Genomic DNA, 23,884 nt, shown 5'->3' with positions numbered 1-23,884 from the left:
AGAAAGTCCAAAATGATGTTCTTGATTGGCAGGTGGTTCTCCCCCAAGCAGTGATTGAGGGACCTAAGTTTCTTCTGTCTTGTGCCGCTGTCATTTTCAACACCTGTCTGCCAAGATCTTCTTACTTGTCTGCATCAAGCTGTAGAAGGGGAAAGAGCATGGAGAACTGGCAAGGGAAATTTCTGAGGGCCAGAAGCGGAAGTGACACACACCACTTCCACTCACTAACAATACAAGCAACATGGCTGTGTATAAACAACTACCAGGGAGGCTGGAAAGTGGTGCCCAAGAAGGCATGGGTTGGTGACCAGTGACTAGGGCAATGAGCCCAGATAAAAATGACAGTTCTGTTACCAAGAAAGAAAAGAGGATGGACATTGGGAGGCAGGTAGCAGTTTCTGTCATTGCAGAAACTGTCATTGCAGGGACCAAGGAGACTGGTTGCATTGAAGGGCTCGTAGCAAATACTGATCATCTTCTAGCAATGAGATGGCAAGCTCTAGAGCCCCAAGCTGACATAGTCCTACCACAGATTTTGCTTTGGGATGCCTCGCCACAAACATCTCAAGGAGTTTTCCGCCCAAAAAATGTTCTTAAAATTAAATTACTATATTGCAATTAAGCAATTTAATTTATTATTTTATCTTCTTAATGTTATAGAAGGCTTTTTAATGGTCTAGATGTGCTCCATAATCTGATGTTAAGGCTTTACAGAAACTCAACCAGATTGGAGTATATAGAAAACAACAGAGAAACATATTAGTAATGACTTAACCACAAACCCAACTGAAGAATTCCTGGTTGTGAACATATAATGTGTTCATTCTGAGATACTACTTTTGTGTTCCCAATTTCTGTTTCCATTGTACGTTTATTAATTTCTTTGTTTTTAATCTTGAGTTTTGTTCAATTTATAGAATATACTACTTTGCAAGAGAGAAAAAATGGATGAACACACATGTAAGCTCAATGCTTACAACTATTATGTATACATATAAATATATAGATATATATCACCAAATAACCAACATCTGGAAGAGTCTAGAAGGGTTTAGTTGTTCTGATATAAATGCAGAGACCTGAAAGGATCATTAAAAAATATGAAGAGAGAGGGAATTCCCTGGCGGTCCAGTGGTTATGACTCCACACTTCCAATGCAGGGGGTGCAGGTTCTATCTCTGGTCAGGGAACTAAGATCCCACATGCCACATGGCGCGGCCAAAAAAAAAAAAAAAAAATGAAGGGAGAGAGAGAACAAACATAATTGACACTGGGAAGAGAATGAGTAGATCTGAATATTTACAAATCAACCAAAAGTAGTATTAATTTAACAGAGAGGCTGAGGCCACCATTTTTGATTACATCACACCTAGACTTAAATTCAAGTTTAGCTACTTAAAAACTACGGAAACTTCACCAAGTCTCTTAATCTCTCTGAGTTTCAGTTTCCCCACGTATAAAAAAAGGATGATAATATCAATCTCATAGAGATAAGTGTGTACAAAGTGCCTAGCGCAATCAGTGTCTGGGTCAGAGTACGGAAAGCCCTTGAAATATAGCAGTTATTATTAACCATCAGTGGGTCAGCACCCCTAGCCCCGCCTGTGCTTGATGTTAGGTGGAGCTGGGTAAATGAAAAGGTAGGTCATCTGTGAAGATCATTGCTTTCACAAAACTCAGACAAATAGCACACACAACATAGTCAAGAAATCCCCTGCCACATATATAACTAAGAGCTAAATTCTAGGACACTGTCTACAAGTTCCCTGGGGGTGCAGAGGAAAGAGACCAGTGATCATGGATGGACCTGGGGCTACGTGGATGGGGACGTGGCCTGAGCTTTGAAAGCTGAATTTGGCTGGGACAGGTAGTGAGGGGATATCTAAGGTGACTGTGCCTGGGACACAGTATTCCCCTGAACTATGGAATGAATGGAAGTGTGTGAACAAAAGACAAAGACAGCAAACACAGTTCGTGGGAGGGTGGAGAGAGTCCTTCACTGTTGCCCTTGGTGGGCATCGTTGCCAGAATGGAGGAGTCCACCTGAGCGGGGCCTTAAAACCTAGCGAAGCAGTTCAGGTTGAAGTCACATGTAGATGGTGAACAAAAACAATGAAATGGATGAGGCCTCTGAGGGATCAGCAGAAACAGGAAAAAAACGAGAAAAGCAAAGTCTTGGGCAATGTATACATGAAAATATTCCAGGAATACCTATTATAAATTCATGAACCTAAACAAAATCAGTTGTCATTACTAGGGTGTGCATTATGGCTTTCGTAGTTCCTGGAAATGCTGTGGGCATTTTTGCCTTTGTGGGCCCCTTCCTCCATTACCAAAAAAAAACAAAACCATAAAAAAATTATATCCTACAACTGCAGTGGTACAAAGATAAATATAATCTAGACTGAATTAATTATCCTATATCCACTATTGTTATATTATTTTCTCCCTTCTGATTTTAAAAGAAATTAAGATTATAGCACAGGGAACTCTACCCAATATTCTATAATAACCTATATAGGAGAAGAATCTGAAAAAGAATGGATATATGTATATGTATAACTGAATCACTTTGCCGTACACCTGAAACTAACACAACATTGTAAATCAACTAGACTCCAGGACGTCCCTGGTGGCGCACTGGTTAAGAATCTGCCTGCCAATGCAGGCGACGCGGGTTCGAGCCCTGGTCCGGGAAGATCCCACATGCCGTGGAGCAACGAAGCCTGTGCGCCACAACTACTGAGCCTGCGCTCTAGAGCCGGAGAGCCACAAGTACTGAGCCCGTGTGCCACAACTACCAAAGACCGTGCACCTAGAGCCCGTGCTCGGCACCAGGAGAAGCCACCACAGTGAGAAGCCCGCGCACCGCAATGAAGAGTAGCCCCCGCTCACCGCAACTGGAGAAAGCCCGTGCGCGGCAACGAAGACCCAACGCAGCCAAAAATAAATTAATTAATTAATTTAAAGAAATAGTAAATCAGCTAGACTCCAATGTAAAATAAAAAATTAAATTAAAAAAAGAAATTAAGATTAAAATATTTTCGTGGGTCCCTAAAAGTGTCATGAACCCTATTGTGCCTAATGATGTGAATAATCCAAAATAATGGGCAATTTTTAAAAAAATCATGCACGTTGACTTCAGAAAATGTGTGTGTGGCTTTAAGGGGAGGTTGGCCTCTTTTTGTTTTTTTAAGTTATAAGCTATTATTTCAATTAACCTTGATTCTCATAGATACATAGCCTCTTTTCCATTGAAATCACCCTGCACTGAACTGTGTGGCTGCAGGGATTCAGGGTGAGGTTGAACCAATAGTTATCATACTTTACCGTGTTTGAGACAGAAACTTTATTTTGTAAATGCATATTCTGGGGTTCTTCCTCTCAGAGAATACGATTTCCTTTTACATCCCAAGGCATCTTGTACATCCCAAGAGCAGTTGTTTTCAGAAGAGTTGTGTGTGGTTTTGATGTTTGGGGGCTTAATTCTTAAGACTGTTTTCGGAATAAAGTAAAATTTAGGCCTTAAAAATGTCCCCCATCAAAAAAAAAAAATTGGAAACTTGAAAAGTGTTCAGTTTAACTATGAACAATTTCAAGTCTCAAATGAAGAAAAGGATGGATACCAAGTCTGCTACTTCACGGTAGCAGAGATTCCAGGAAGAGCAGCAAGGGCTCCGACACAAAGGGACAGAGATGAGGAAGTACTTGAACGTGGCAGTTCAAGGCAGTGCTACAACGTTTATTGAGCATCTACTGTGTGCTGAGTACTGAAACCTCCAGCCTGGAGGAAAGTGGTTGGTGGGGAGTGAGCAGAGAACAGATAAAACACACATGCATGGGGACTTCTTAAGTTCTTAACTTCTTTAAGTTCAGCAGGTCCAGGATATGACTTTAAGAGCCAAAAGTGAGAAGAAAATTCAAGGAGAGTTAGTGGTAGATGACTCAGAACAGATTAGAGATAAGAGTTTCTTAGAGATGGTCAAAATGAGGTCATTGGCAGCTTGGGTGATAACTGCTTCCTGGAGTGGTGGGTGTGGAGGGATGCTGAGTAGCAGCCGTTGTTCCTCAAGTAAGATCCTGAAGTCACAGGAGGTAGAAGGAGGAGGAAGGAGGTAGAGAACTGGTTGGTTTTAGAACAGGCGCCTGCCTCAGCCTAGTCTGGAAATACCTGGCATGACAAAAGCCAGTGTTGATGGGGCTGTGCTGTGTGCCTTACACTGTTCAAGGTATTTTCATGTCATTTAATCCTCCTGTCAACCTCTGCAGAAAGTACTGTTCTTATACCCATTTCACAGGCAAGGAAACTGAGGCACAGGGAGTTTAACTAACTTGCCTAGGATCACACAGCTGTTAAAAGTGGTAGAACCGGAATAAGAGCCCTGGCTCTCTGCCTCCAGGCCCCACACTCCTAACCGCTGGGTGATATTTACCCATACCAAGTGGTCTCTGGACATATCAGTAAATCTCACATTCATTTGTCACTTGGTTTTGTTGCTGTTGCCATTATATCAATTTACGGAAGCAAGCAAAGTACAGAAAAGCAATTTGCCTGTGTTCACATAGTAATATGGCAGCAGAGAGAGAACTGGCACCCACCGCGGAGCATGAGTTATTCTCCCATGACTTAAATCTCAGAGTGGCTGGAGACAGGGATTTGGAGATCTTAGCACTGTGTGAAACAGAGCCAGGCAGCCATGGGGAAGCTGGGACTCTGCACCCGTTAAAAAGAACAAACATTTAGCTAGTCTCCAATGCATACCTATCTCGGCATTCCCGATGCCCTGCGAAGAGGAAAGCTTGTCTTGAGAAGAAATGACTTTGTTTTCTCTCTCTGGATATTTAGAAAATGCTAGAGTTTCAAAGCTTTTCCCCATTAGGCCCAGGTAGTCTCCCCCGCTTTTTCGAGATGGATGGAAAGCTCATTCTGAACCAATAACATACTACCTAACATTATTTTTAAAGTATATATCTTAATAATATACCAATAATATATACTAATAATATATAATAATATAGTAATATACTAATAATGTATGCATATATATTTTCTATACATATATATATACACACACACAAACACACACATTGGGCATCTTGGTTTTTGCTTTGAGTTCCTAAGAGGAAAAACACAACCTAAGCATAAAGGGTTGTAATTTCCTTCTTTTTTATTCTAAGTTAATGACATTGCTTTATCAGCTTGGAGTGTGTGTAACTGACCTATTGGCCTTTCTGTGTCCGGTAATGAAACTACGTGCTTTGGAAATGTGTGTACATGAACAAAGAGGAAACTGGAACGGTAATTGTCATAAAGACCGGGTAATAAAATTAGGCCCTGATTTTTGTGACTACAGTCATTGCTGCTTCTACAATTGCCACGGCATAAGGAAAATGGTGGTGAAACATCCATCAGAGAAGTTGAAAGGAGACACTTATTATCTGTCGAAGAAAAACCGTGATGTCAGCTTTGGCTACGTTACGGATGCCACAGTTGAGGATTACAAGAGGTACACATGTCTACCTTTCCAATACCATCCGTGGGCATCTTTAAAAAGTATGTGTCGGTTACATTTAATTTTATTTATTTATTTATTTATTTATTTATTTTTTGCTATACGCGGGCCTCTCACCGTTGTGGCCTCTCCCGTCGCGGAGCACAGGCTCCGAACGCGCAGGCTCAGCGGCCATGGCTCACGGGCCCAGCCGCTCTGCGGCATGTGGGATCTTCCCGGACCGAGGCACGAACCCGTGTCCCCTGCATCGGCAGGCGGACTCTCAACCACTGCGCCACCAGGGAAAACCCGGTTGCATTTTTTAAGACCTAATACTATGTAAGTATTCTAGAGGAACTTACTATTTTTTTTTTTTTTACAATCCTGTAAATTACAGACTTTATAAAGTGTTTTTCTTTTTTAAATAATTCTGAATGATCACCTCTTAATTTGTCTCTGTAAGGGATACAGCATTCCATATAGAATGTTTTTAAAGCTCAGTAACAGACATGAATGGTTATTAGCAATAAGAGATGATTATTGTGGAGAATTAACATGGAGAATCAAGTATTCCTTTCCCTTGTTTTGGAAATGGCATTGGGCAGGGAGGGACTGCTGTAAAACGTCAAGGCTGTGCCTTTACCTGTGCCCTTTACCTTAGCTCCTCATGGGGTCCTGGTCTGAAACTCAGACTGCCTGGGTTTGCTCCTGAGGTTACTCTATGTCACTGCAGCTCAAAAATGCGCTGAGCTCATGTGTGGTTAAGATGTGAATTTACCACAGTCGTTTTCCCTTCTGACCTACCTATTATAAAACAGTCTACAGTGATTTGCAAACTTTGTTTTCTTTCAGGAAGGCACCATGAGCTGCACATCTCCTGGGCTCCACTGGGTGGGTGGGTGGGTGGGGGGGGGCGGGTGGAAGGTCGGGAACTGGCGTGGAATCCTGGCCTCAGAGTTGGGCTGGGAGATGGTGCCGTCCTGCATGCACCATCCCAAGGGGCGGTCCAGGTACATTGGAGACAGTCCTAGAAGTAAGAACATCCTTCATGCTTGGTAAGATCTTAGGTTGTAATGGCTGCCTTGAGCCTCCAGACATTTTTTGTAAAGCTCCCGGTCCTGAAGCACTCTTTCCGCCTCTGCTGCCATATGTTTTTCCAGCTGGACCTCTCTACCAGTCTTCCACTCTCCAGAAAGTTCTCATTCATTCAACCCAAGGGTAGCTCAGTGGCTTTTCTGAGGACAGCTGGAAGTGTCAGCAGGAGTCCTGGCCACAAGGAAACATCAAGCTACCTGAGCTTGTAGATGAAGGTCTCATATTGGGCGTCTGTGCCCTCAGATGCTGCACTTTCCCTTACTCAGTTTAAATTTGGAGAAATGTAAATAAACATATTTAAATATGTGAAACTGGATAAGAAAAACATTCTTATTAGCATGCACTTTCTGTGATTCAGAGCTCTTCACCAAACCCAACAGCAGGGAAATTAAAGCAGTTTTTGCTGGAAGACTAGAATCCACCCACTTATTTACTCTGATTAGCCAGTGACCTCCGGACCTTGTTTTCCATTGTTCATCTTCTATTCACCTGGGGCACTGGGGATGTTTTCGCTTTTCCAGATGCTGTTTCTCAGATTGGTTGACACAATGATTGGAGTTACAACTCTCTGATACCCTTTGGAGTTCTGGCTGATGGGCCAAGGTTCACTTTTCCTAATTCTAACCAAGTAGTTTGTTCTTTGTGATTCAGACTTGGTTGCTGCGCTGTTGGTTATTTTTCCTTTCAGTGAATTTAGAATTCAGCTCCTCATCCTCAAAAGCCCTAACCGGAAAGGAAACCGGTCACACATTCTCTGTGGCAAACTCTCCTTGGAAAACCCTCACGAGGAATTGGGCTGTATGTACAAAGCTCTTACTTTATTGACATATTTATATTTGATTTACAGTAGAAACTGAGCCCACTTCCATAGTTTAATAGTGTCCTCGTTGCTTGCTAGTAAGTCTTCAACTACACTTCCCACAACCCCTCACCCCTAACTCATTGCCCCCTTCTCTGCACTACCGTTTTTTCCAGCCATCCCTCTGTTGGTACTTGTGTACTTTGAAATCTTTTCACACTACAAAATCTGCAGGGGCAAAAATGATGCCTTGGATAATGCAGAGAGGTCTTAGAACAACCCAGCAGCAGAAAATCCAAAATTCTGACAGTATTAGTCTGGGGAGACCAATTATATTCAGGGATCGCTATGAAACTGTGCAATCTGAATCAGTATTTTTCAAAAGCAGGCAAGAGAAAGCAATATTATGAGGAAATCACACTGATTTTCACTTTCTTTCTGGTTTGTTGGTTTCACGAAATGCTTAAACAAGAATATAATTACAATATTTCTAAACCAATTGTGTAACTGCTCTGAAGCTTAACAATATACCTCCCAACCCTCACGATAATAGAGGTGGCATATATCTGGTAGGTTACCCATTAAACGACTGTGACAGATCGTATTTCTGGTTAATTGTTAGTTCCTGATGACCTTAGGCTTTGCCTGTGTGTTTAATAACACCATCTGCTGTCTAGGGCAGCAACACTACCTCTTAACATGAGGATTACTGTTCTTACTTCGTAAACAAAAGTGCTCAATCGGAGGTGTTGAAGTTCTACCACAGAATTATTTAAATCATCCTACCCATGGAAAGCTTAAAAAAAGAAACTGACTTTCTTGCCTATGCTAGCTCTATTGGCTTCCCCTAAAATGTCATAATTTATATACCATAATAAAAGCGTAAAAAAGATTTACAGGTTGTTTTCTTGGTCTGCAAAATGAAGTATTTTAAAAGAAATCTGACTGTTATACCTGTCCTGTTTGTCTTTTTTCAGGCTAGTTTCTCACTGAATATCTCTGGGAAATGTCCCAATAAAACACACAATTAAAAAAGAATTCTCACGAAGTGGAATGAGATGACTTTTTTTTTTTTAACTTTTTTTTGGCTGTGTTGGGTCTTCGTTGCTGCGCGCAGGCTTTCTCTAGCTACGGCGAGCGGGGGTTACTCTCCGTTGTGGCGCACGGGCTTAGTTGCTCCGTGGCACGTGGGATCTTCCCGGACCAGGACTTGAATCCGTGTCCCCTGCATTGGCAGGCAGATTCTTAACCACTGCGCCACCAGGGAAGTCCCTTTTTTTTTTAACCATCACCCAAGATCATGCCTCTCTGTTCTGGGGCATGTTGAGAATCCTGCTGGTGTTCAAGAAATAGGAAAACATCTACTACCATGCCATCTATGATAAGGCAATATGGACGGGGTTTTCAGTGGGCTCCCTTTGTTTGGGACTCATACATAGTAGCGCCTGAGAAATGAACTCTTGGTGGTCAGGGGGGTGGGGAGGGGCAGAGCGTTTAATTTACCCAGGCCCATGCTATACAGTATCTAATTTAGTGCAATTCTCCAATCCATGAATCAGAACTGCCTAAAAATAGAGGCTCTAGGGAACGGGAGAACTGGCCTGCATCTAACTTGTATCTCCTGCCTGCGGAGGGGGGAAGCCACACCTTTTTGAGGCAGGAGAAGGAAACCCCCCATTGACTTGGCTCATTTATTTATTTGCCCCGTAATCCATTCCCAGCCTTGAAAGGAACTGAGGGGGATGGAAATCACTGTTTAATTTTACTAGGGAAATTAGAGCTCCTTAAAGGTGAAAACTTCTTCACAGTCACTGTAATTTTTCATTCCTTAACATGGCGACACTTTTAAGAATCAGGAGTGAGCTTTGCAGAATAAAGCATTCTAGGTAGTGTGTCTGATTTTTGAACTGACTTTTGTTACGAACTGTGACAAGGCTCAGAGGATTGATCATTATAAGCCCAGCACTCACACAACCCACAACTTTTGCTAAAGTATGGATACTTCACAGAGTATGGTTTTTGGTTTTTTTTTAATTACTTGGAAGAGGAGAGGTTGGCCTGAACACTCACCACGTGAAAATAATCAAGAAGTCATCTGCCAACAGAAAACAACTTCAAAAGTACAGAATGTAGAATTCTGAGCCTAGACCACTTGACAGTATCCCAAAAAGGCATGTCCTGACATGTTTTCAGTGTAAGAGGGCTTCAGCATTCCAGGCTTTTAAAAGAATGTCTCCTGTTACAGCTAAAAGGAGCTGCTTATTCTTTTCCACACTTTGAATTCATGGAATCTGGAAGTCTGATTCTGGAACACTCATTTTAAAATAAATTGAGTCATCTTTACATGAAAAGTAAAGAACCTGTTTTTTTTCGTGTTTGAAGAACAGTTGAAATGAAAGAACATCTACACATACATGCTTCCCACCACCCCCATTTTTGAAATACATAGAACTGAAGAAACGTCATTAAGTTTTCATAATCATACCCAAATAAACGAAAGTCATATAGAAAGTCACGGATGTAACATTTCACTATAGTTAACAAAGTCCCAACAAATTTCAAAACATCAGAATTCCTAGAACTTACTCTCACGGTATCCTTCATAAATTCAGTATATAGCCAGCAAAGAAGCCACACAGCTATTAATCAGTGGAATCCTGGGTGAGAACACAAAAAACCTCAAAACAAGTTTCCACATCCTGCTGACCTATTCAGCCAAATGCCTGTCAGTGTCTTGAACTGCTTTTTTTTCTTCTTCTTCTTTTTTCTTCAGCTGTGGCCCTCTTGAGTAATCTGAAAGGCCTGTGGATAGTATATTCAGTCTTTGCCCATCATATATATGTATGTATGTATGTGTGTATATGTGTGTGTGTGTGTGTGTATAAAATAAGGCAGTCTCTTGTGGAAAGAAATGTTTTCCATAAGCCTTGAGACACTTTAGTTGGGCATGTTAATGCTGATACAGACGCTTTTGCACTGGCGAACTTAAACTAAGTATAGACTGTGCTCTAGACACTCCTAGCCTGGGATCTGAGCCCAAACCAAGCAGCCATCATGTTCTCAGATGATGTGATGATCTGGTAGCCATTTAACCTCACAACTTTATTTGACAGCACAATGCCCCTAAATAATGGGCAGGCACTTGCAGTCGTTTTTCTGCATTGTTTTGTGGTCCCGTATGTGTCAGAAGAACGCTGGGCTTGGGTTTGCCATGTTCTCCTTGTTTCCGTTACCCCCACCCGCCATGTGAAGGGTCAGAGCAGAAATGGCATCAAGTTCAACATCCCCTCTTCTGCTCAAGAAAGACATGGGCCCAGAGTGTCCCACTGATCCGCCTCAGGTCACATGCCAGCTGCTTGAAGAGAACCTATGGTCCCACAGCCATCTCCTGTGCAGATATGTACATGTATGTAAAACAGAACCTGTGAAGGAAATAGAAATAGGAGGTAGCCCACCAGTGGGCTAAAGAAAGAACTGCAGTTTGGGAAACCTGAATTCTAGCTGTTGTTCTACTGTACATTTCTTTGTCTCAAAGCAAGTTCCTTACTGTGCTGGTACCTCAGTTTACCAATTTAATAAAGTAAACAGACAATGATGTCTTCTTAGTCATAGTTAAGAACGATGAATTGGGGGACTTCCCTGGCAGTCCAGTGGTTACGACTTTGCCTTCCAATGCAGGGGGGTGTGGGTTCAATCCCTGGTCGGGGACATAAGATCCCACATGCCTGGCGGCCAAAAACCCAAAACACAAAACAGAAGCAATACTGTAACAGATTCAATAAAGACTTTAAAAATGGTCCACATCAAAAAAAAAGGAAATCTTAAAAAAAAAAAAGATGAATTGCTCTGCTAATGCAAATATAGGTAGATAGATAAGATAGATAGAAAGAATAAAAGCGGTCTGAAAAATGTTCACAATCTAGCTACTTCTTAAATGCTAAGAGATAAAAACTCCTAGGAAGATCACATTTGTTAATTCCCAGGCATGTTTCAGAACCAACTTTATCGCTCAGGAATTTGCTTGAAGAGCGGAGGAGGCTTGCTAACAAGCCCATCAAAGTTCATTTGTATTTGCATTTTAGCTGTCTGTGACGAGCTTTTTAGTAAACACACTATATTTAGGCAGTCACTTTAGGAAATCTATTTTTCTATTTCTGTCCACCAGTGGTCTTTTTCTAGGGCTCAAACCTAGGCTATCTGCTCCCATGTATTTGGTTTCCTTCTTCCCGGTATGAACTTCAATTCTGAGTGTGAATCTTAATTCTCTCCACGGTTTTGCACTCCCCTTGGCAAAGATGTAGTACCATGTGGGCCCAGGAACGGATGTGCCAATGCATACAGACATTCACTCCAATTAATAAATTACAGCCCACAATTAGTCTTTTAAACTTTCCTTCCTTTTTTCCTCCTGCAGGGAGTTCTCTGTATCTCCTTTGTACATAAAACTGACCAAAAAACAAAGTTTGGAGAAAAGGTTATTGTTGCTGTTTGGATCTTTAGATATCATTGGACTGTCACCTATACACATAACTATTTTAAATAACATTACTTTGTGTGTGTTTGCTAAAGCACATTAGATCACAGCAAGTCAGTCACCAGCACAGATTATTGAAACCCCATTGGTAAAGGCCAAATTTTCCTGCTGATTGGCATTCTTTCGCAAAATATATTTGCATCTTGTCAAGAGAAAGTCAATCTAGTTCATAATGGCTAACTTCTATCTCATAAGAAATACAAACAATAACAGTGAAAGCTTATGTGAATAAATTATAATCATTGTGCTTCCTACAGCCCCTTCACAGCGATGAAATTCTATGAAGTATCTGACTCCATGGTTTTGTCTTTTCAGCGCCTTGTAGCCACGGTGTATTTACCTGCCTGAGTGCAAAGGAGCCAGAACTGGAGGCCTACAGTAGGAATTAAATGATTTCATGAGACTTTTCTCTTTGTTTGCAAGGAAATAGGGCATAAAGAATTGGAGGCACAGTATTCCAATTTGGTGAGTGACCAAACCATTCCCTCACTCAACTAAATCCCAGAACTGAATTTTTTATCCAGACACCTAAGATCAATTTTTAATCTATGGCTCATAAATTCTAAGTTTCATCAGTACAAAATGGTTTGCCATTTAAGAAGTCCCATACGAGGCATGGCGTGGTGGCCTCTCTCAACTCTACCATATCACTCTTTTTTCTTTGGATCACCTGTCCTATGAACTATACTAGAATGTTCTTGTTTCCTATAAATACAGATATAGATAGGCAAATCTTAACACTCTTTTTGTTAACACTCACAAATGTTAACATGCTTCTTCTAGACCTCTAAACTGTGATCACATGTTTTTTTAAAATGCAAAATGTAAACAGAATGTTCGAGACTATATTGTTAGAAAAAAATACTCATACTTGGATTTCAGTTCTGGTACTCACCTTTCATGTTACAATAGGCAAATCACTTAATCTTTCACTGTCTTAGGTTTTTAGCTTCTGAAAAAGGATGACAACAAAATTTATGCTCGAAACAACTTTTCTGAATGTCCATACGAAAACAATAATAAACGCAAAGCTATCACATCATGCTTGACCTTGTAGAACTGTAACATCTATTTTTTTCAGTTCCCTTACTACTGAATGTGTAGTAGGAAAGTTACCTTTTTAAGTAAGCAAGCTAATGAGAGAAAATTTACCATTTTATTTTTTTCAAACATTATCGGAGAGGTTAGTTTGTTATTTTGTCAGGGTCTTCCTACTGATAACGTTTAAAGGAGTTCAGTGAGTGTCTGAAATATAAGTTAAACCCGTATCCAGATATTATTCCAGAAAAGTGCATTTCATCATGCTCTTTCCAAAAAGTCAATAGGAGGGTTCTGGCATCGAAGGGCTGTTGAATTCCTTCCAGTTCTCCTCCAGATTTCCTTGCAGACTGAGCGAGTGTGTGACCTCCATCTCTCCTTTGTCTGTATTTTTCACTTAGCTCTTTAAATTCTGACACAGTAAGTAGCTAAGCTACCTCAAGGCCCCAAGTTTTACTCTAAATGGGGACCTGTACCGATGTTCACACATAGGCTGGGGACGAACAGCTTCCGTGTATAATATGTGGATGATTAAGAGCTCCTGTGATTTTATTTGGCCTGACTCTTATACCCTCCACAGAGAGTTTATCTCCTCCACATGCAAAAGTCTTTTTAATATCTGAATGCTTTCTGCACACAGGGTGGGTAGGCTACAGGGAGAGGTCAAACAGAGGGAAAGTATTTCTAAAATAGCATATTTGCAATTTGAAAACCAGTAGGATTGTCTCGTAAAATGCTATTGCTTAGAAGGAAGGCACTCATATCTGTTCCAGAAGGTTCCTGTATGTCACGACTCTCCATAGTATGTGTGGATGTATTCATATAAACAAATATGTTCAAATATGTATTTATAACTTTTTCAAAGTGGAAAGCCCTGAATATCACACATGCTCCTCCAGTCTTACTTACTCTTCCAGAAGCCTTACTTCTGGCCAAGTGCAAGGAGCCTAGGATGGTAGCCACAGAAATTCGGATGACATGTGGCTGCATTTTTTTTCTCCTCCAAATATGCCAGGGTCAGAGTTTAAGAAGCTTTAGTATGCTTGCAACATCATGCTATTAATAGAAACTGCACTCTGAAGAATGAAGGCTGTGATTCCGCATGTGGGTATAGGGTGACGCGTAGGAACTCAGTAGTCCCTAGAAATACCGCGTCCTGGATAGCACCCACACACTGCTGGGGGCACGGGGTCGCAGCCCTCCCAGAGCTGCGTGTCCTAGGGGCAGAGTTCCATCAAGGTCCTCTGCTAAGAACCATTTCTTTTTTTTTGCGGTACGCGGGCCTCTTACTGCTGTGGCCTCTCCTGTTGCGGCGCACAGGCTCCGGACGCTCAGGCTCAGCGGCCGTGGCTCACGGGCCCAGCCGCTCCGCGGCATGTGGGATCTTCCCGGATCGGGGCACGAACCTGTGTCCCCTGCATCGGCAGGCGGACTCTCAGCCACTGCGCCACCAGGGAAGCCCAAGAACCATTTTTTTACGCTGCCCTGTCGAGTGCCAGTATGGGGCTGTGGTGTGTTAACAAGAGCATGTCAACTGGAGTAAGCTCGGGGGACCAGATTCAGATTTTAGATGTTTAATGCTCACACAGGGGAAACCCATGTAAACCTCAGTGAGGGGGTCAGATTTGTTCCACCCACCGAGCTACTGCTTAGAACTGCTCCCTTTGGTTTACTTCCAATCACTTCCCTTATGCCAGCTTTTGAGAATATCATACTGAATGGCTTTCCTTTTGCTTCTACACTGAGATTTTCTCTTTTCTTTTTTTTTTTTCAGTCTTAAGAAATTCGAGCTGGAAAAGACTGTTGCTTCTTCCAGTCTCAGCAGGAGTGTTCCCCACAGAATATTTCTTAAGACAAATTGCATTTCTGCAGTGGTCTGGTTAAAAGCCAACTTCAATCCACTGCCCCACCAAACACTTCACGGGGCATCTGCCTGCCTGTCCACGCGTGAACGTGCAGGAGCACACTGCAGCCAACCCGGTAACCTTGACTCGGAGTGGCAAAGAGGATCATAATTCCCTTTTGAGCGGACCCGGAGCCTTTTAAGCAAGAGGGCAGAGTCTACGTGACTAAAACATACCAACTTCCTCTTTCATAAGTCATCACATGATGAACTACAATTACAATTCCTGCCTTGTCTCTGCGAATTGCAGACGCATTGCCTCACCCTAGAAACCCTGCTCCTGTGTGTGCAGCAGGCGGCTCTAACTGCTGCAGCAGCCGCTTTGGAAGGGATCCAACTCCAGTCTGTGCCGGGAGGGAGGGAGGGCAGTGGGTGGAAGACGAAAACAAAGCTCTGTTTACTTAGCATACATCGATAAAGCTGCTTCAGAGCTACATGAAAGGCCAGGCAGCATGAAAGACTTCTGATACAATATAAGGAATTGCTGCTCTGGATCCAGGGCCAGCCTTAACCCCCTTGACCCCGGATCCTTTTATGGCAAAAGAAACCAGAACTAAAACAGCCTTTCCATTTTCTAGCGGGCATTTCGTTAGGGAAGTTACAACAACTGAGTTTCGACATTGAACTGGTAGTGTAAAATAAAAAGGAAATGCTCTTCACTTGGAGAAGAAAAGCTGTGTTCTACAAAAATCCTTACTTAGTACCTCTCGAGGCAGAATTTGGATCTCGTTGTTTCTATTTGGGAGGGAGCCTTAGGCTTTCCCACGAGGGTATTACGGTGCCTGCTCGCAGGCAGATGAGTAAAACTAGGCCGTAGCTGTAACCCCGAGTTGTTTTCTTTTAATATTTCCACCCCTGCCTAGGGGGGCCATTTCTTGGGGGTGTTGAGACGGCGCATCTCTTGCAGCACAGAGACTGGGCTTCATCCCCTTTAGGCAGTGACCTAGTAGGTGAAGTCACATGCTAGAATGAGCGGCTCAGGGCCTCCAAGGAGAGTGACAGGTCCTGAGAGAGATGCGCAACAGCAGGGACCAGGTGTGACCAAATCCACTGGCACCAGCTGCTGGGGACCGGGGTCCCATTCTCCCAGCTAGGAGAGGGTGGGGCAGGATTGTAATTGCAGGGCAATATCCGGGAACAGATGGGGAGACCTTTAGGGCAGGCGCACCTTCTCTGGAAATCCCCATGAGAAGTCATTCAGGCTTCGCCTGCAAAAACATTTCGGTGTGGCATTACGTTTTCTGTGCCACTTTCGAACAGGTTTTTCCATGTGCTTTAAGCAGCTCCCTCCGCTGTTTCTCTAGGGCTGTTCTTCCTCTTCCTTGAGGTTAATCCTTTGAAGCACCCTGGCATTTTCAATAGCAGCAACTAGAGAGAAACGTCAGCAGGATTTTTTTCCTCTCTCGCCACCTACCAATCCAGTTGTAGGAAAGATAATATAATTAGTACCCTGTTCTTCCCACACTTAACCAGCTCTTTCCAGTCTCAGGGAGAGATGTGGGCCTGTTTTCCAACAAAGGAAGCTCCGGAGGCCGCCCTTCCAGAGCTGAAGTGTAAAAGTCCCAACTGAGAGTGACTAAGCTCGCGTCTATTAGTAAGACTAACGACCAGCCAAAAGTGATTTACCATAACACACGCCAGCTCCTCCTCCCGATAAAAGTGTGAAACTCAAGTGCTCACTTCACTTGGGCACAGTGTACGGCTGCCAACGGTGGCAGAGCGCGGCGGGCCTGGCCGGCTCCGCGGCCACACCTCGACTTCGCGCCAGGCGGCTCTGCACCCACCCAAGCCCAACGTGGGCTGCGCGGTGGGCGCCAGGCCGCCCCTGCCCCACCGCCGGGCCGAGGAAGCCCGCGAACGGCCAGCCAGCGGCTCAGCCCCACGGTGGGCGCGGACCGCCCCGCGGCTCGTGCCCGCGCCCCGCGCCGCCTCAAGTCCGAGGTTGGCCCCGGGGGCGGGGCCTGGAGCCCCAGTGTCGCGGGCAGGGGGGCGGAGCCTGCGCGGTGACGCTGCCGCGCGGGCCGCTGACCCTGGATCCCTGGAATGTGCATTCGTTCAATTGGGCCGCCAGTGCCAGCGGCGCCGAGTCACGTCCGCGCGGAGCGTGCGCACTCGGAGACGGCGGCGCACGCGGCCGCGGCCCCGCGCCCACGTCACGCGCCCGCCGAGCGGACCTGAGCCGGGCAGCAGGGACCCTCGCGCGGCAGGGCGGGTCGAAGGCCGAGGGGAAGACTCGGTGTTTGCGAGGGCCCAATCGCGCGGCGCTCCCGCTCCCGCTCCCTCCCGGAAAGGCTCCGGGAAACGGCGGGCGGACGCGGTCCTAAGCTTGCGAGCACACACCCTCCTCTTAGGAAAACTTCAGGGAACCGGCGGCGCCTGTGTCCTTCCCAAGACACATGCGAGTGTAAAAGCCCTTATCGAAGAGTTCAAATAAATAAAGCTCCGTAAAAAATGTGAACCACGCTTGATTTAAAAGCCCCTATGCGCGAGAGATTAGGGACAAAACCAAGTTACAAAGTGGCCTGTTTTTCAAAACATGAGTTTTAGCACGGTTTGTCCCAAACGGAACTGAAGGGGGGGGAACTCGGCCCGAGAAGTCGAGGTAGCCGAGCGGGTGGAGGAAGGCAAGCCGTGCCAGCCACGCGTTCACGTCGGGGACACGGACCGCGGCGCTGCCTGGCGGGCAGGCGGGCGCCGCAGAGCCGGCTCTCCAGGCAGCGCTCGATCTCCGGCGGGGGGAGGGGGAGGGCGCGGGGGAGGGCGGGCGCGCGCGCGAGGGGAGGGGGCCCGCGCAGGCGCCTTGCGAGGCTGTCGAAGAATCAAGTCTGTAGAAGTGGAGCGGCCGCGGCGGCAGCAGCAGCAGCGACGGCGGCGGCGGAGCTGAGGCGGGTTGGGCGCTGACGCGGGCGCTGGAGAGCGGCGACGCCAGGAGCTGTGAGAGAGCAGCGGAGCGACCCGTGGCCCGCGCCGCGCCCGAGCTCCGCGCCGCCCGGCCGCCGCCGCCGCTCCGGCGCGGCATGCCCCGCCGCTCGGGCTGAGCCTGCCCCGGCGGCCGCCCCCCGCCCCCCGCCCCCCCGGCCTCCCCGCCCCCCGCCCCGCACTTCGAGCCGGCCGCCGCCGCGACCTGCTGCGCTCCCCCGCGCCCGCGCGGCCCGTGTTCGCCCCGGTCTGGAGGCCCGCCGCGGCCCCGGCCGAGCCGCAGCGCCCAACGCGCCGCGCCGCCCCGCCGTCCGCCCGCGCCCGCGCAGGCCGGGGGGACGTGCTGCCGCGGCTGCAGCCCCTCGCCCCGCGCCCGCCGCCCCTCGTGCACCGGGGGCGCTGCGCGGGCGCCGAGCCTTCGCGGGCTTTGCCGCCGCCGCCGCCGCCGCCGCCGCCGCCGCTGGTGGGAGAGACGCGGGGTTGGGGGGGGAGGAGGGCGCGCGTGGTGCCGGCGGGGAGCGGCGGCGCCCCCCCCTCCTCCTCCTCCGCCTCCTCCGGCGCCGCGGGCTCCTCGGACATGGCCGCGGCGGTGGCGGTGGCGGCCGCGTCCCGGCGGCAGTCGTGCTACCTGTGTGACCTGCCCCGCATGCCCTGGGCCATGATCTGGGACTTCACTGAGCCCGTGTGCCGTGGCTGCGTCAACTACGAGGGCGCCGACCGCGTCGAGTTCGTCATCGAGACGGCGCGGCAGCTCAAGCGGGCGCACGGCTGCTTCCCGGAGGGCCGCTCCCCGCCCGGCGCCGCGGCCCCGGCCGCCGCCAAGCCGCCGCCGCTCTCGGCCAAGGACCTCCTCCTGCAGCAGCAGCAGCAACCGCCGCCGCTCGGCCACGGCGGCCCCGAGGCCGCCCCGCGCGCCCCGCAGGCCCTGGAGCGCTACCCCCTGGCGGCCGCTGCGGCCGAGCGGCCTCCGCGCCTGGGCTCCGACTTCGGCGGCAGCCGCCCGGCCGCGAGCCTGGCCCAGCCGCCGACGCCGCAGCCGCCGCCCGTGAACGGCATCCTGGTGCCCAACGGCTTCTCCAAGCTGGAGGAGCCGCCCGAGCTGAACCGCCAGAGCCCGAACCCGCGGCGCGGCCACGCCGTGCCGCCCACCCTGGTGCCGCTCATGAACGGCTCGGCCACGCCGCTGCCCGCCGCGCTCGGCCTGGGCGGCCGCGCCGCCGCCTCGCTGGCCGCCGTGTCCGGGCCCGCGGCCACCGGCCTGGGCTCGGCGCAGCCCGCCGAACTAGGCGCCCACAAGCGGCCGGCGTCCGTGTCGAGCGGCGCGGCCGCGGAGCACGAGCAGCGCGAGGCGGCGGCTAAGGAGAAGCAGCCGCCGGCGGGCTCGCACCGCGGCCCGGCCGACAGCCTGTCCTCGGGGGCCGGGGCGGCCGAGCTGGGCACCGAGGGCGCGGGCAAAGGCCGCGGGCCCGGCGAGCAGGACTGGGTCAACCGGCCCAAGACCGTGCGAGACACGCTGCTGGCGCTGCACCAGCACGGCCACTCGGGGCCCTTCGAGAGCAAGTTTAAGAAGGAGCCGGCCCTGACTGCAGGCAGGTTGTTGGGTTTCGAGGCCAACGGGGCCAACGGGTCTAAAGCAGGTAGGGGCGGCTGTGGAGTGAGGGGGTCTAGGGGCGAGCCGGGGACGGAGAGCCAAGGAGGGGTACTCTTCCCATTCGCCGTTCTCCCCCGGCCCAGAAACAACAAACACCCAACTTCCTGATCTGCCCGAGGCGGAACCAGTGCTTAGTGGCAACGTGTTCCTGTGCTGAAGCAGCATAACAGAGATGAGTCAGACGGGCTGATAGGCAGCGACACAGGGCTTTCCTTTCCCAGCACATTCCTGGATGCGAGCAGGAGGGCACCAGTCACCTTTTAACCTGTGTGTGCGTGGCGCGGGCGGGGGGGGGGGACGACGTTAACCGTCAGGTGCACAGTGCAGCCTGGGGACAGGCAGGCCTGTGGGAAAACAGTGCTGTCGGGGCCATTTTCTGTGGCTTTTTTTTTTTTTTTAAACTGCTAGGCTGCTTCAGAGCCCCGTCAGTCTAAGTGGTTTAAGTTGCACGTGCTCTTGAAACTCCTATGAGTTTTTGTGTACTAGCTTTTAGAGAAGAGAAATTCTTCGGGGAGTTTTGTTATGTGTTAGAAAAAAAAAGATCCTTTTCAGTGTACGTCCATTTATGTCCGTTTTTTTCCCTCTTATGTCTTTGTTCTTCCAGTTGCAAGAACAGCAAGGAAAAGGAAGCCTTCTCCAGAACCAGAAGGTGAAGTCGGGCCCCCTAAGATCAATGGAGAGGCACAGCCGTGGCTGTCAACGTCCACAGAAGGGCTCAAGATCCCCATTACTCCTACATCCTCTTTTGTGTCTCCACCTCCCCCCACTGCCTCACCTCATTCCAACCGGACCACACCGCCTGAAGCGGCCCAGAACGGCCAGTCCCCCATGGCAGCCCTAATCTTGGTAGCAGACAATGCGGGGGGCAGTCATGCCTCAAAAGATGCCAACCAGGTGCACTCCACCACCAGGAGGAACAGCTGCAGCCCACCCTCTCCGTCCTCTATGAACCAGAGAAGGCTGGGCCCCCGAGAGGTGGGGGGCCAGGGGGCAGGCAGCACAGGAGGACTGGAGCCAGTGCACCCCGCCAGCCTCCCGGACTCCTCGCTGGCGGCCAGCGCCCCGCTGTGCTGCACCCTCTGCCACGAGCGGCTGGAGGACACCCACTTTGTGCAGTGCCCGTCCGTCCCTTCGCACAAGTTCTGCTTCCCTTGCTCCAGACAAAGCATCAAACAGCAGGGAGCCAGTGGAGAGGTCTATTGTCCCAGTGGGGAAAAATGCCCCCTTGTGGGCTCCAATGTCCCCTGGGCCTTCATGCAAGGGGAAATTGCAACCATCCTTGCTGGAGATGTGAAAGTGAAAAAAGAGAGAGACTCGTGACTTTCCGGTTTCAGAAAAACCCAATGATTACCTTTAACTAAAACTGCTTGAATTGTGTATATATCTTCACATATATATATATCCAAGACAAGGGAAATGTAGACTTCATAAACATGGCTGTATAATTTTGATTTTTTTGAATACATTGTGTTTCTATTTTTTTTTCTTTTTGACGACAAAAGGTATGTACTTATAAAAGCATTTTTTTTCTTTTGTTAACGTTATTAGCATATATCTGTGCTTTATTATCCTGGTGACAGTTACCGTTCAATGTAGGCTGTGACTTGCGCTGCTTTTTTAGAGCACTTGGCAAATCAGAAACGCTTCTAGCTGTATTTGTATGCACTTATTTTAAAAAGAAAAAAAAAAGCCAAATACATTTTCTGACGTCGTAAGATTGCCTTACTGTCTGTTATTCCTTATTGCTGGCCCCTTTCTCAGGCTGGAGGCCAAGTGGTGGAGAAGGAACGGAAATGAGCGAAAGGGGCACTGTTGTGAAGTGGGCATATGCCATGGGGAAATGTCACCAAGTTTCCCCCCAAACGTTGTCCTTTGAGAGTAACAGGAAACCGATTTTGAATCTTTCTCGCGTTTGGATTTTGTTCTTAAAGTTTAGTTGTTGGGCTGTTGATGACTGCCTGAGAGTTGCTGCTGAGAGATTTTCAGGACTGGGGGTGGGGGGGATTTTTGTTTGTTTGTTTTAAGGCAAAGTTGACCACTGTTGACTGCCCATGTGATCAGTTGTAAGATTACAATGCTGCATGCTAGTCGGTTGCATAATACACAATCCAGTGACTCAAGGCAGTGATAACGGATGGTGGTGAGGACAAGATGGTACTGCCATCTTTGCGTGGAGCCTGGCTCTGCAGCGCCACTTGATCTTTCGAAACACCCTGGAGCACTCCTGTCTGTCGTTGGCTGTGGTCGTTTTCCTTTGAAGAGAGTCGAAAGAGACGTTACAGTCCAGGTGAACTTGGAGATTGTGGGATTGGTTTCGTTTTGTTTTGTGTTTTGTTGTTTTATCATTTACCTGTAGCCCCATTGCTGTTGATATGATCACCTACACCCTGTTTGTAGTGAGTGCTAAATACAGTATGGTACAAGGACAGTAACAGTGCAGGGTGCTGCCAGGACTGCTCGTGGGCATATCGGTGACAGCCCAAATGGGGGTGGAGGAAACCTGTAATTTCCTTCTTACATGTGTTTGAAATACCAAGTGAATAATACTGTTCTTCTGGACAAAAATGATAAACTGGCGAAAATTAAAGAAAGGGTTTTCCATAATAGACAGGCCCCACTTCTCAAACTATTTTTAGAAACCTTTTGTAAACTAATTTCTTTTGATTACTGTTTTGCATCAGTAAAGTGAGATTTTTTAAACCAATAAATCATCAGTTATTAGAAATAGTTGTCTCACAGTGATACTGGTTTTTCTTCTGTGCTGTTATGATTTAACATTGACAGGAACACTACTCTAAATCCTTTCATGTTCAGGTGTTTGTAACTTGGCCCTCTAATTAGGCTGAATCATTGGCTTCGAGGTCTACTACAACTTCTGTGTATCGTTCCCAAGCGAGCTTTTATTTTAATTTGAAAATATAGATTGTTACCCACTTTGGATCCTTCTTCAGTTATGTTTTTGTGTTTCATTTTTAAATTGCTCAAATATTTTTTAATGGTCGAGTTATTAACACTTGAAAATCAGATACTGCACCAAATACAGTATTTTTTTCATGGTGTTTTTAATGAGCGCACCTATTAATGCTGTGCAAATTCATGTTACCCGTCATTGTTATATTGCAAACAGACTTGCATGATTAACCAGTTTGTTGTTACACTTTTTTTTTTAATTGGAGTATCTGTGACTCAGAGCAGACTGGTTTCTCTTATGTAAATGCACACATGCAGAAACACAGTCAATTTTACATGCCCATAAAGACATTTGTAAAGAATTCAACTTATTATGGTCTGTTGTATAAATGCGTATCTAGGCACTTTATTATAAACTGGAATTTGACCTCATAGATGTTACAAGTTGATCAGTCATTTGACCTAATTTGTGGTAGCTATCTGTATGTTTTGCATTCTTAATACAGATAAGCTTTCCAAAAAGATTAGTAAAGAACCATCCTGCTGTTTTGAATAAGCCTATCCAGCTGTGGAAAAGACAACCTATGGTATCTCTGTGCTGCTGTTTTAAGAGGGAGAAATTTAAACAGCTTTAAAGGGCTGTGTGTTGTTTACTCCTATTAAAAAATGAGAGTCCGACTGGCCCTTGGGTGGCCTTCGTTAGAAGGCTTGCAGCTGGGAAGTGTCGATATGGGTTATATCTCTGGCATTCTCTTAAGTTAAAAAGTTAACACTGGGACATGGGTTTGATCCTTTGTTGTACCTGATGACAGTGCAGAGATTCTCCACAGCTGGATAAGATGTCAGAAAGCTACTTACTGTACATGGGCAGTATCAGATTTCAAATCCTAATATTTCAGCTGTGCTTTTAATACTCAGAATATTAGGGGATGGGGTGTTGAAGCTTTCACTTTTTTGCTTTAACAATTTATAGAATTTAACAGATGTACTGTCTTTCATGTGGCCTCACATTAAAAGTTATGAGAACGTACACATGGTTTACAACTTTTACTAGATACCTTTCCTTGGCCACCAAGTATTTTAAAAGTGTGCCACCTTTTAACCTTTACTTTTTTTTTTTAAGTTGAAGGTGATACTTTTTCTATATATGATGAAACTCATGTCAACTGAAGTGAGTGTAATCTCAGATATCAACATTATTCTATTTTAAAATCACGCTATGGAAATATCACCTGCATTCTGTCATTTGTCAGATTTACAGTACCTTTTTTTTCCTTTAACTTTTAGCATTAAATAAAAATAAAATTGGGAGCACTGAACATTTTCTGAGGCCTTTTTTAATTGTTGAAAGTAAGCTTAGAGTGGCTGTTTTAATCACTAGTGGCAATGAGACCAAAGGATGTGTGGGTTTGGGGTTGAGGTTTGACTGGAACGGCAGGAGAATAGCAGGAGATAAAAAGACATGGAACAAAAAGGCAACTGATGGAAGGGAAAAAAAAGTGCTAGGGACTGGGGAAAGGGCAACTGGATAGGGGAAGCAGAT

The 23,884-nt window shown here is 46.7% G+C and overlaps 2 protein-coding genes across 3 annotated transcripts in view; one reads left to right on the top strand and one right to left on the bottom strand.

The window, feature by feature from the left end:
* LOC149747214 (uncharacterized) overlaps positions 1-18,378 on the bottom strand; it is a 33,453-nt gene extending 15,075 nt beyond the window's left edge. The window contains 2 exon segments of the mRNA XM_089897432.1: positions 1-17,633; positions 17,635-18,378. Coding sequence (XP_089753558.1) covers positions 17,405-17,633; positions 17,635-18,359 — 954 coding nt within the window. The 5' untranslated portion in view covers positions 18,360-18,378 and the 3' untranslated portion in view covers positions 1-17,404.
* On the top strand, positions 18,067-23,660 carry IRF2BP2 (interferon regulatory factor 2 binding protein 2). 2 transcript variants are annotated; one of them, XM_022553129.3, is made up of 2 exons: positions 18,067-19,369; positions 20,036-23,660. In XM_022553129.3, the coding sequence occupies exons 1-2, from the start codon at positions 18,358-18,360 to the stop codon at positions 20,749-20,751; spliced, it is 1,728 nt and encodes a 575-aa protein (XP_022408837.2). In that variant the 5' UTR covers positions 18,067-18,357; the 3' UTR covers positions 20,752-23,660. The 2 variants fall into 2 exon arrangements, with proteins under 2 accessions (XP_022408837.2, XP_022408836.2); XM_022553128.2 differs by having other exon boundaries at positions 18,067-19,417.
* The last annotated feature ends 224 nt before the right edge of the window (positions 23,661-23,884 follow it).

Source organism: Delphinapterus leucas, chromosome 16 (genome assembly GCF_059928025.1).
Source record: "Delphinapterus leucas isolate spDelLeu-1000000601 "Yukka" chromosome 16, BTC_Dleu_Yukka2, whole genome shotgun sequence".
Lineage (NCBI taxonomy): Eukaryota > Metazoa > Chordata > Mammalia > Artiodactyla > Monodontidae > Delphinapterus > Delphinapterus leucas.
The sequence above is the reverse complement of the archived record's forward strand: the minus strand, read 5'-3'. Positions and strand labels throughout refer to the sequence as shown.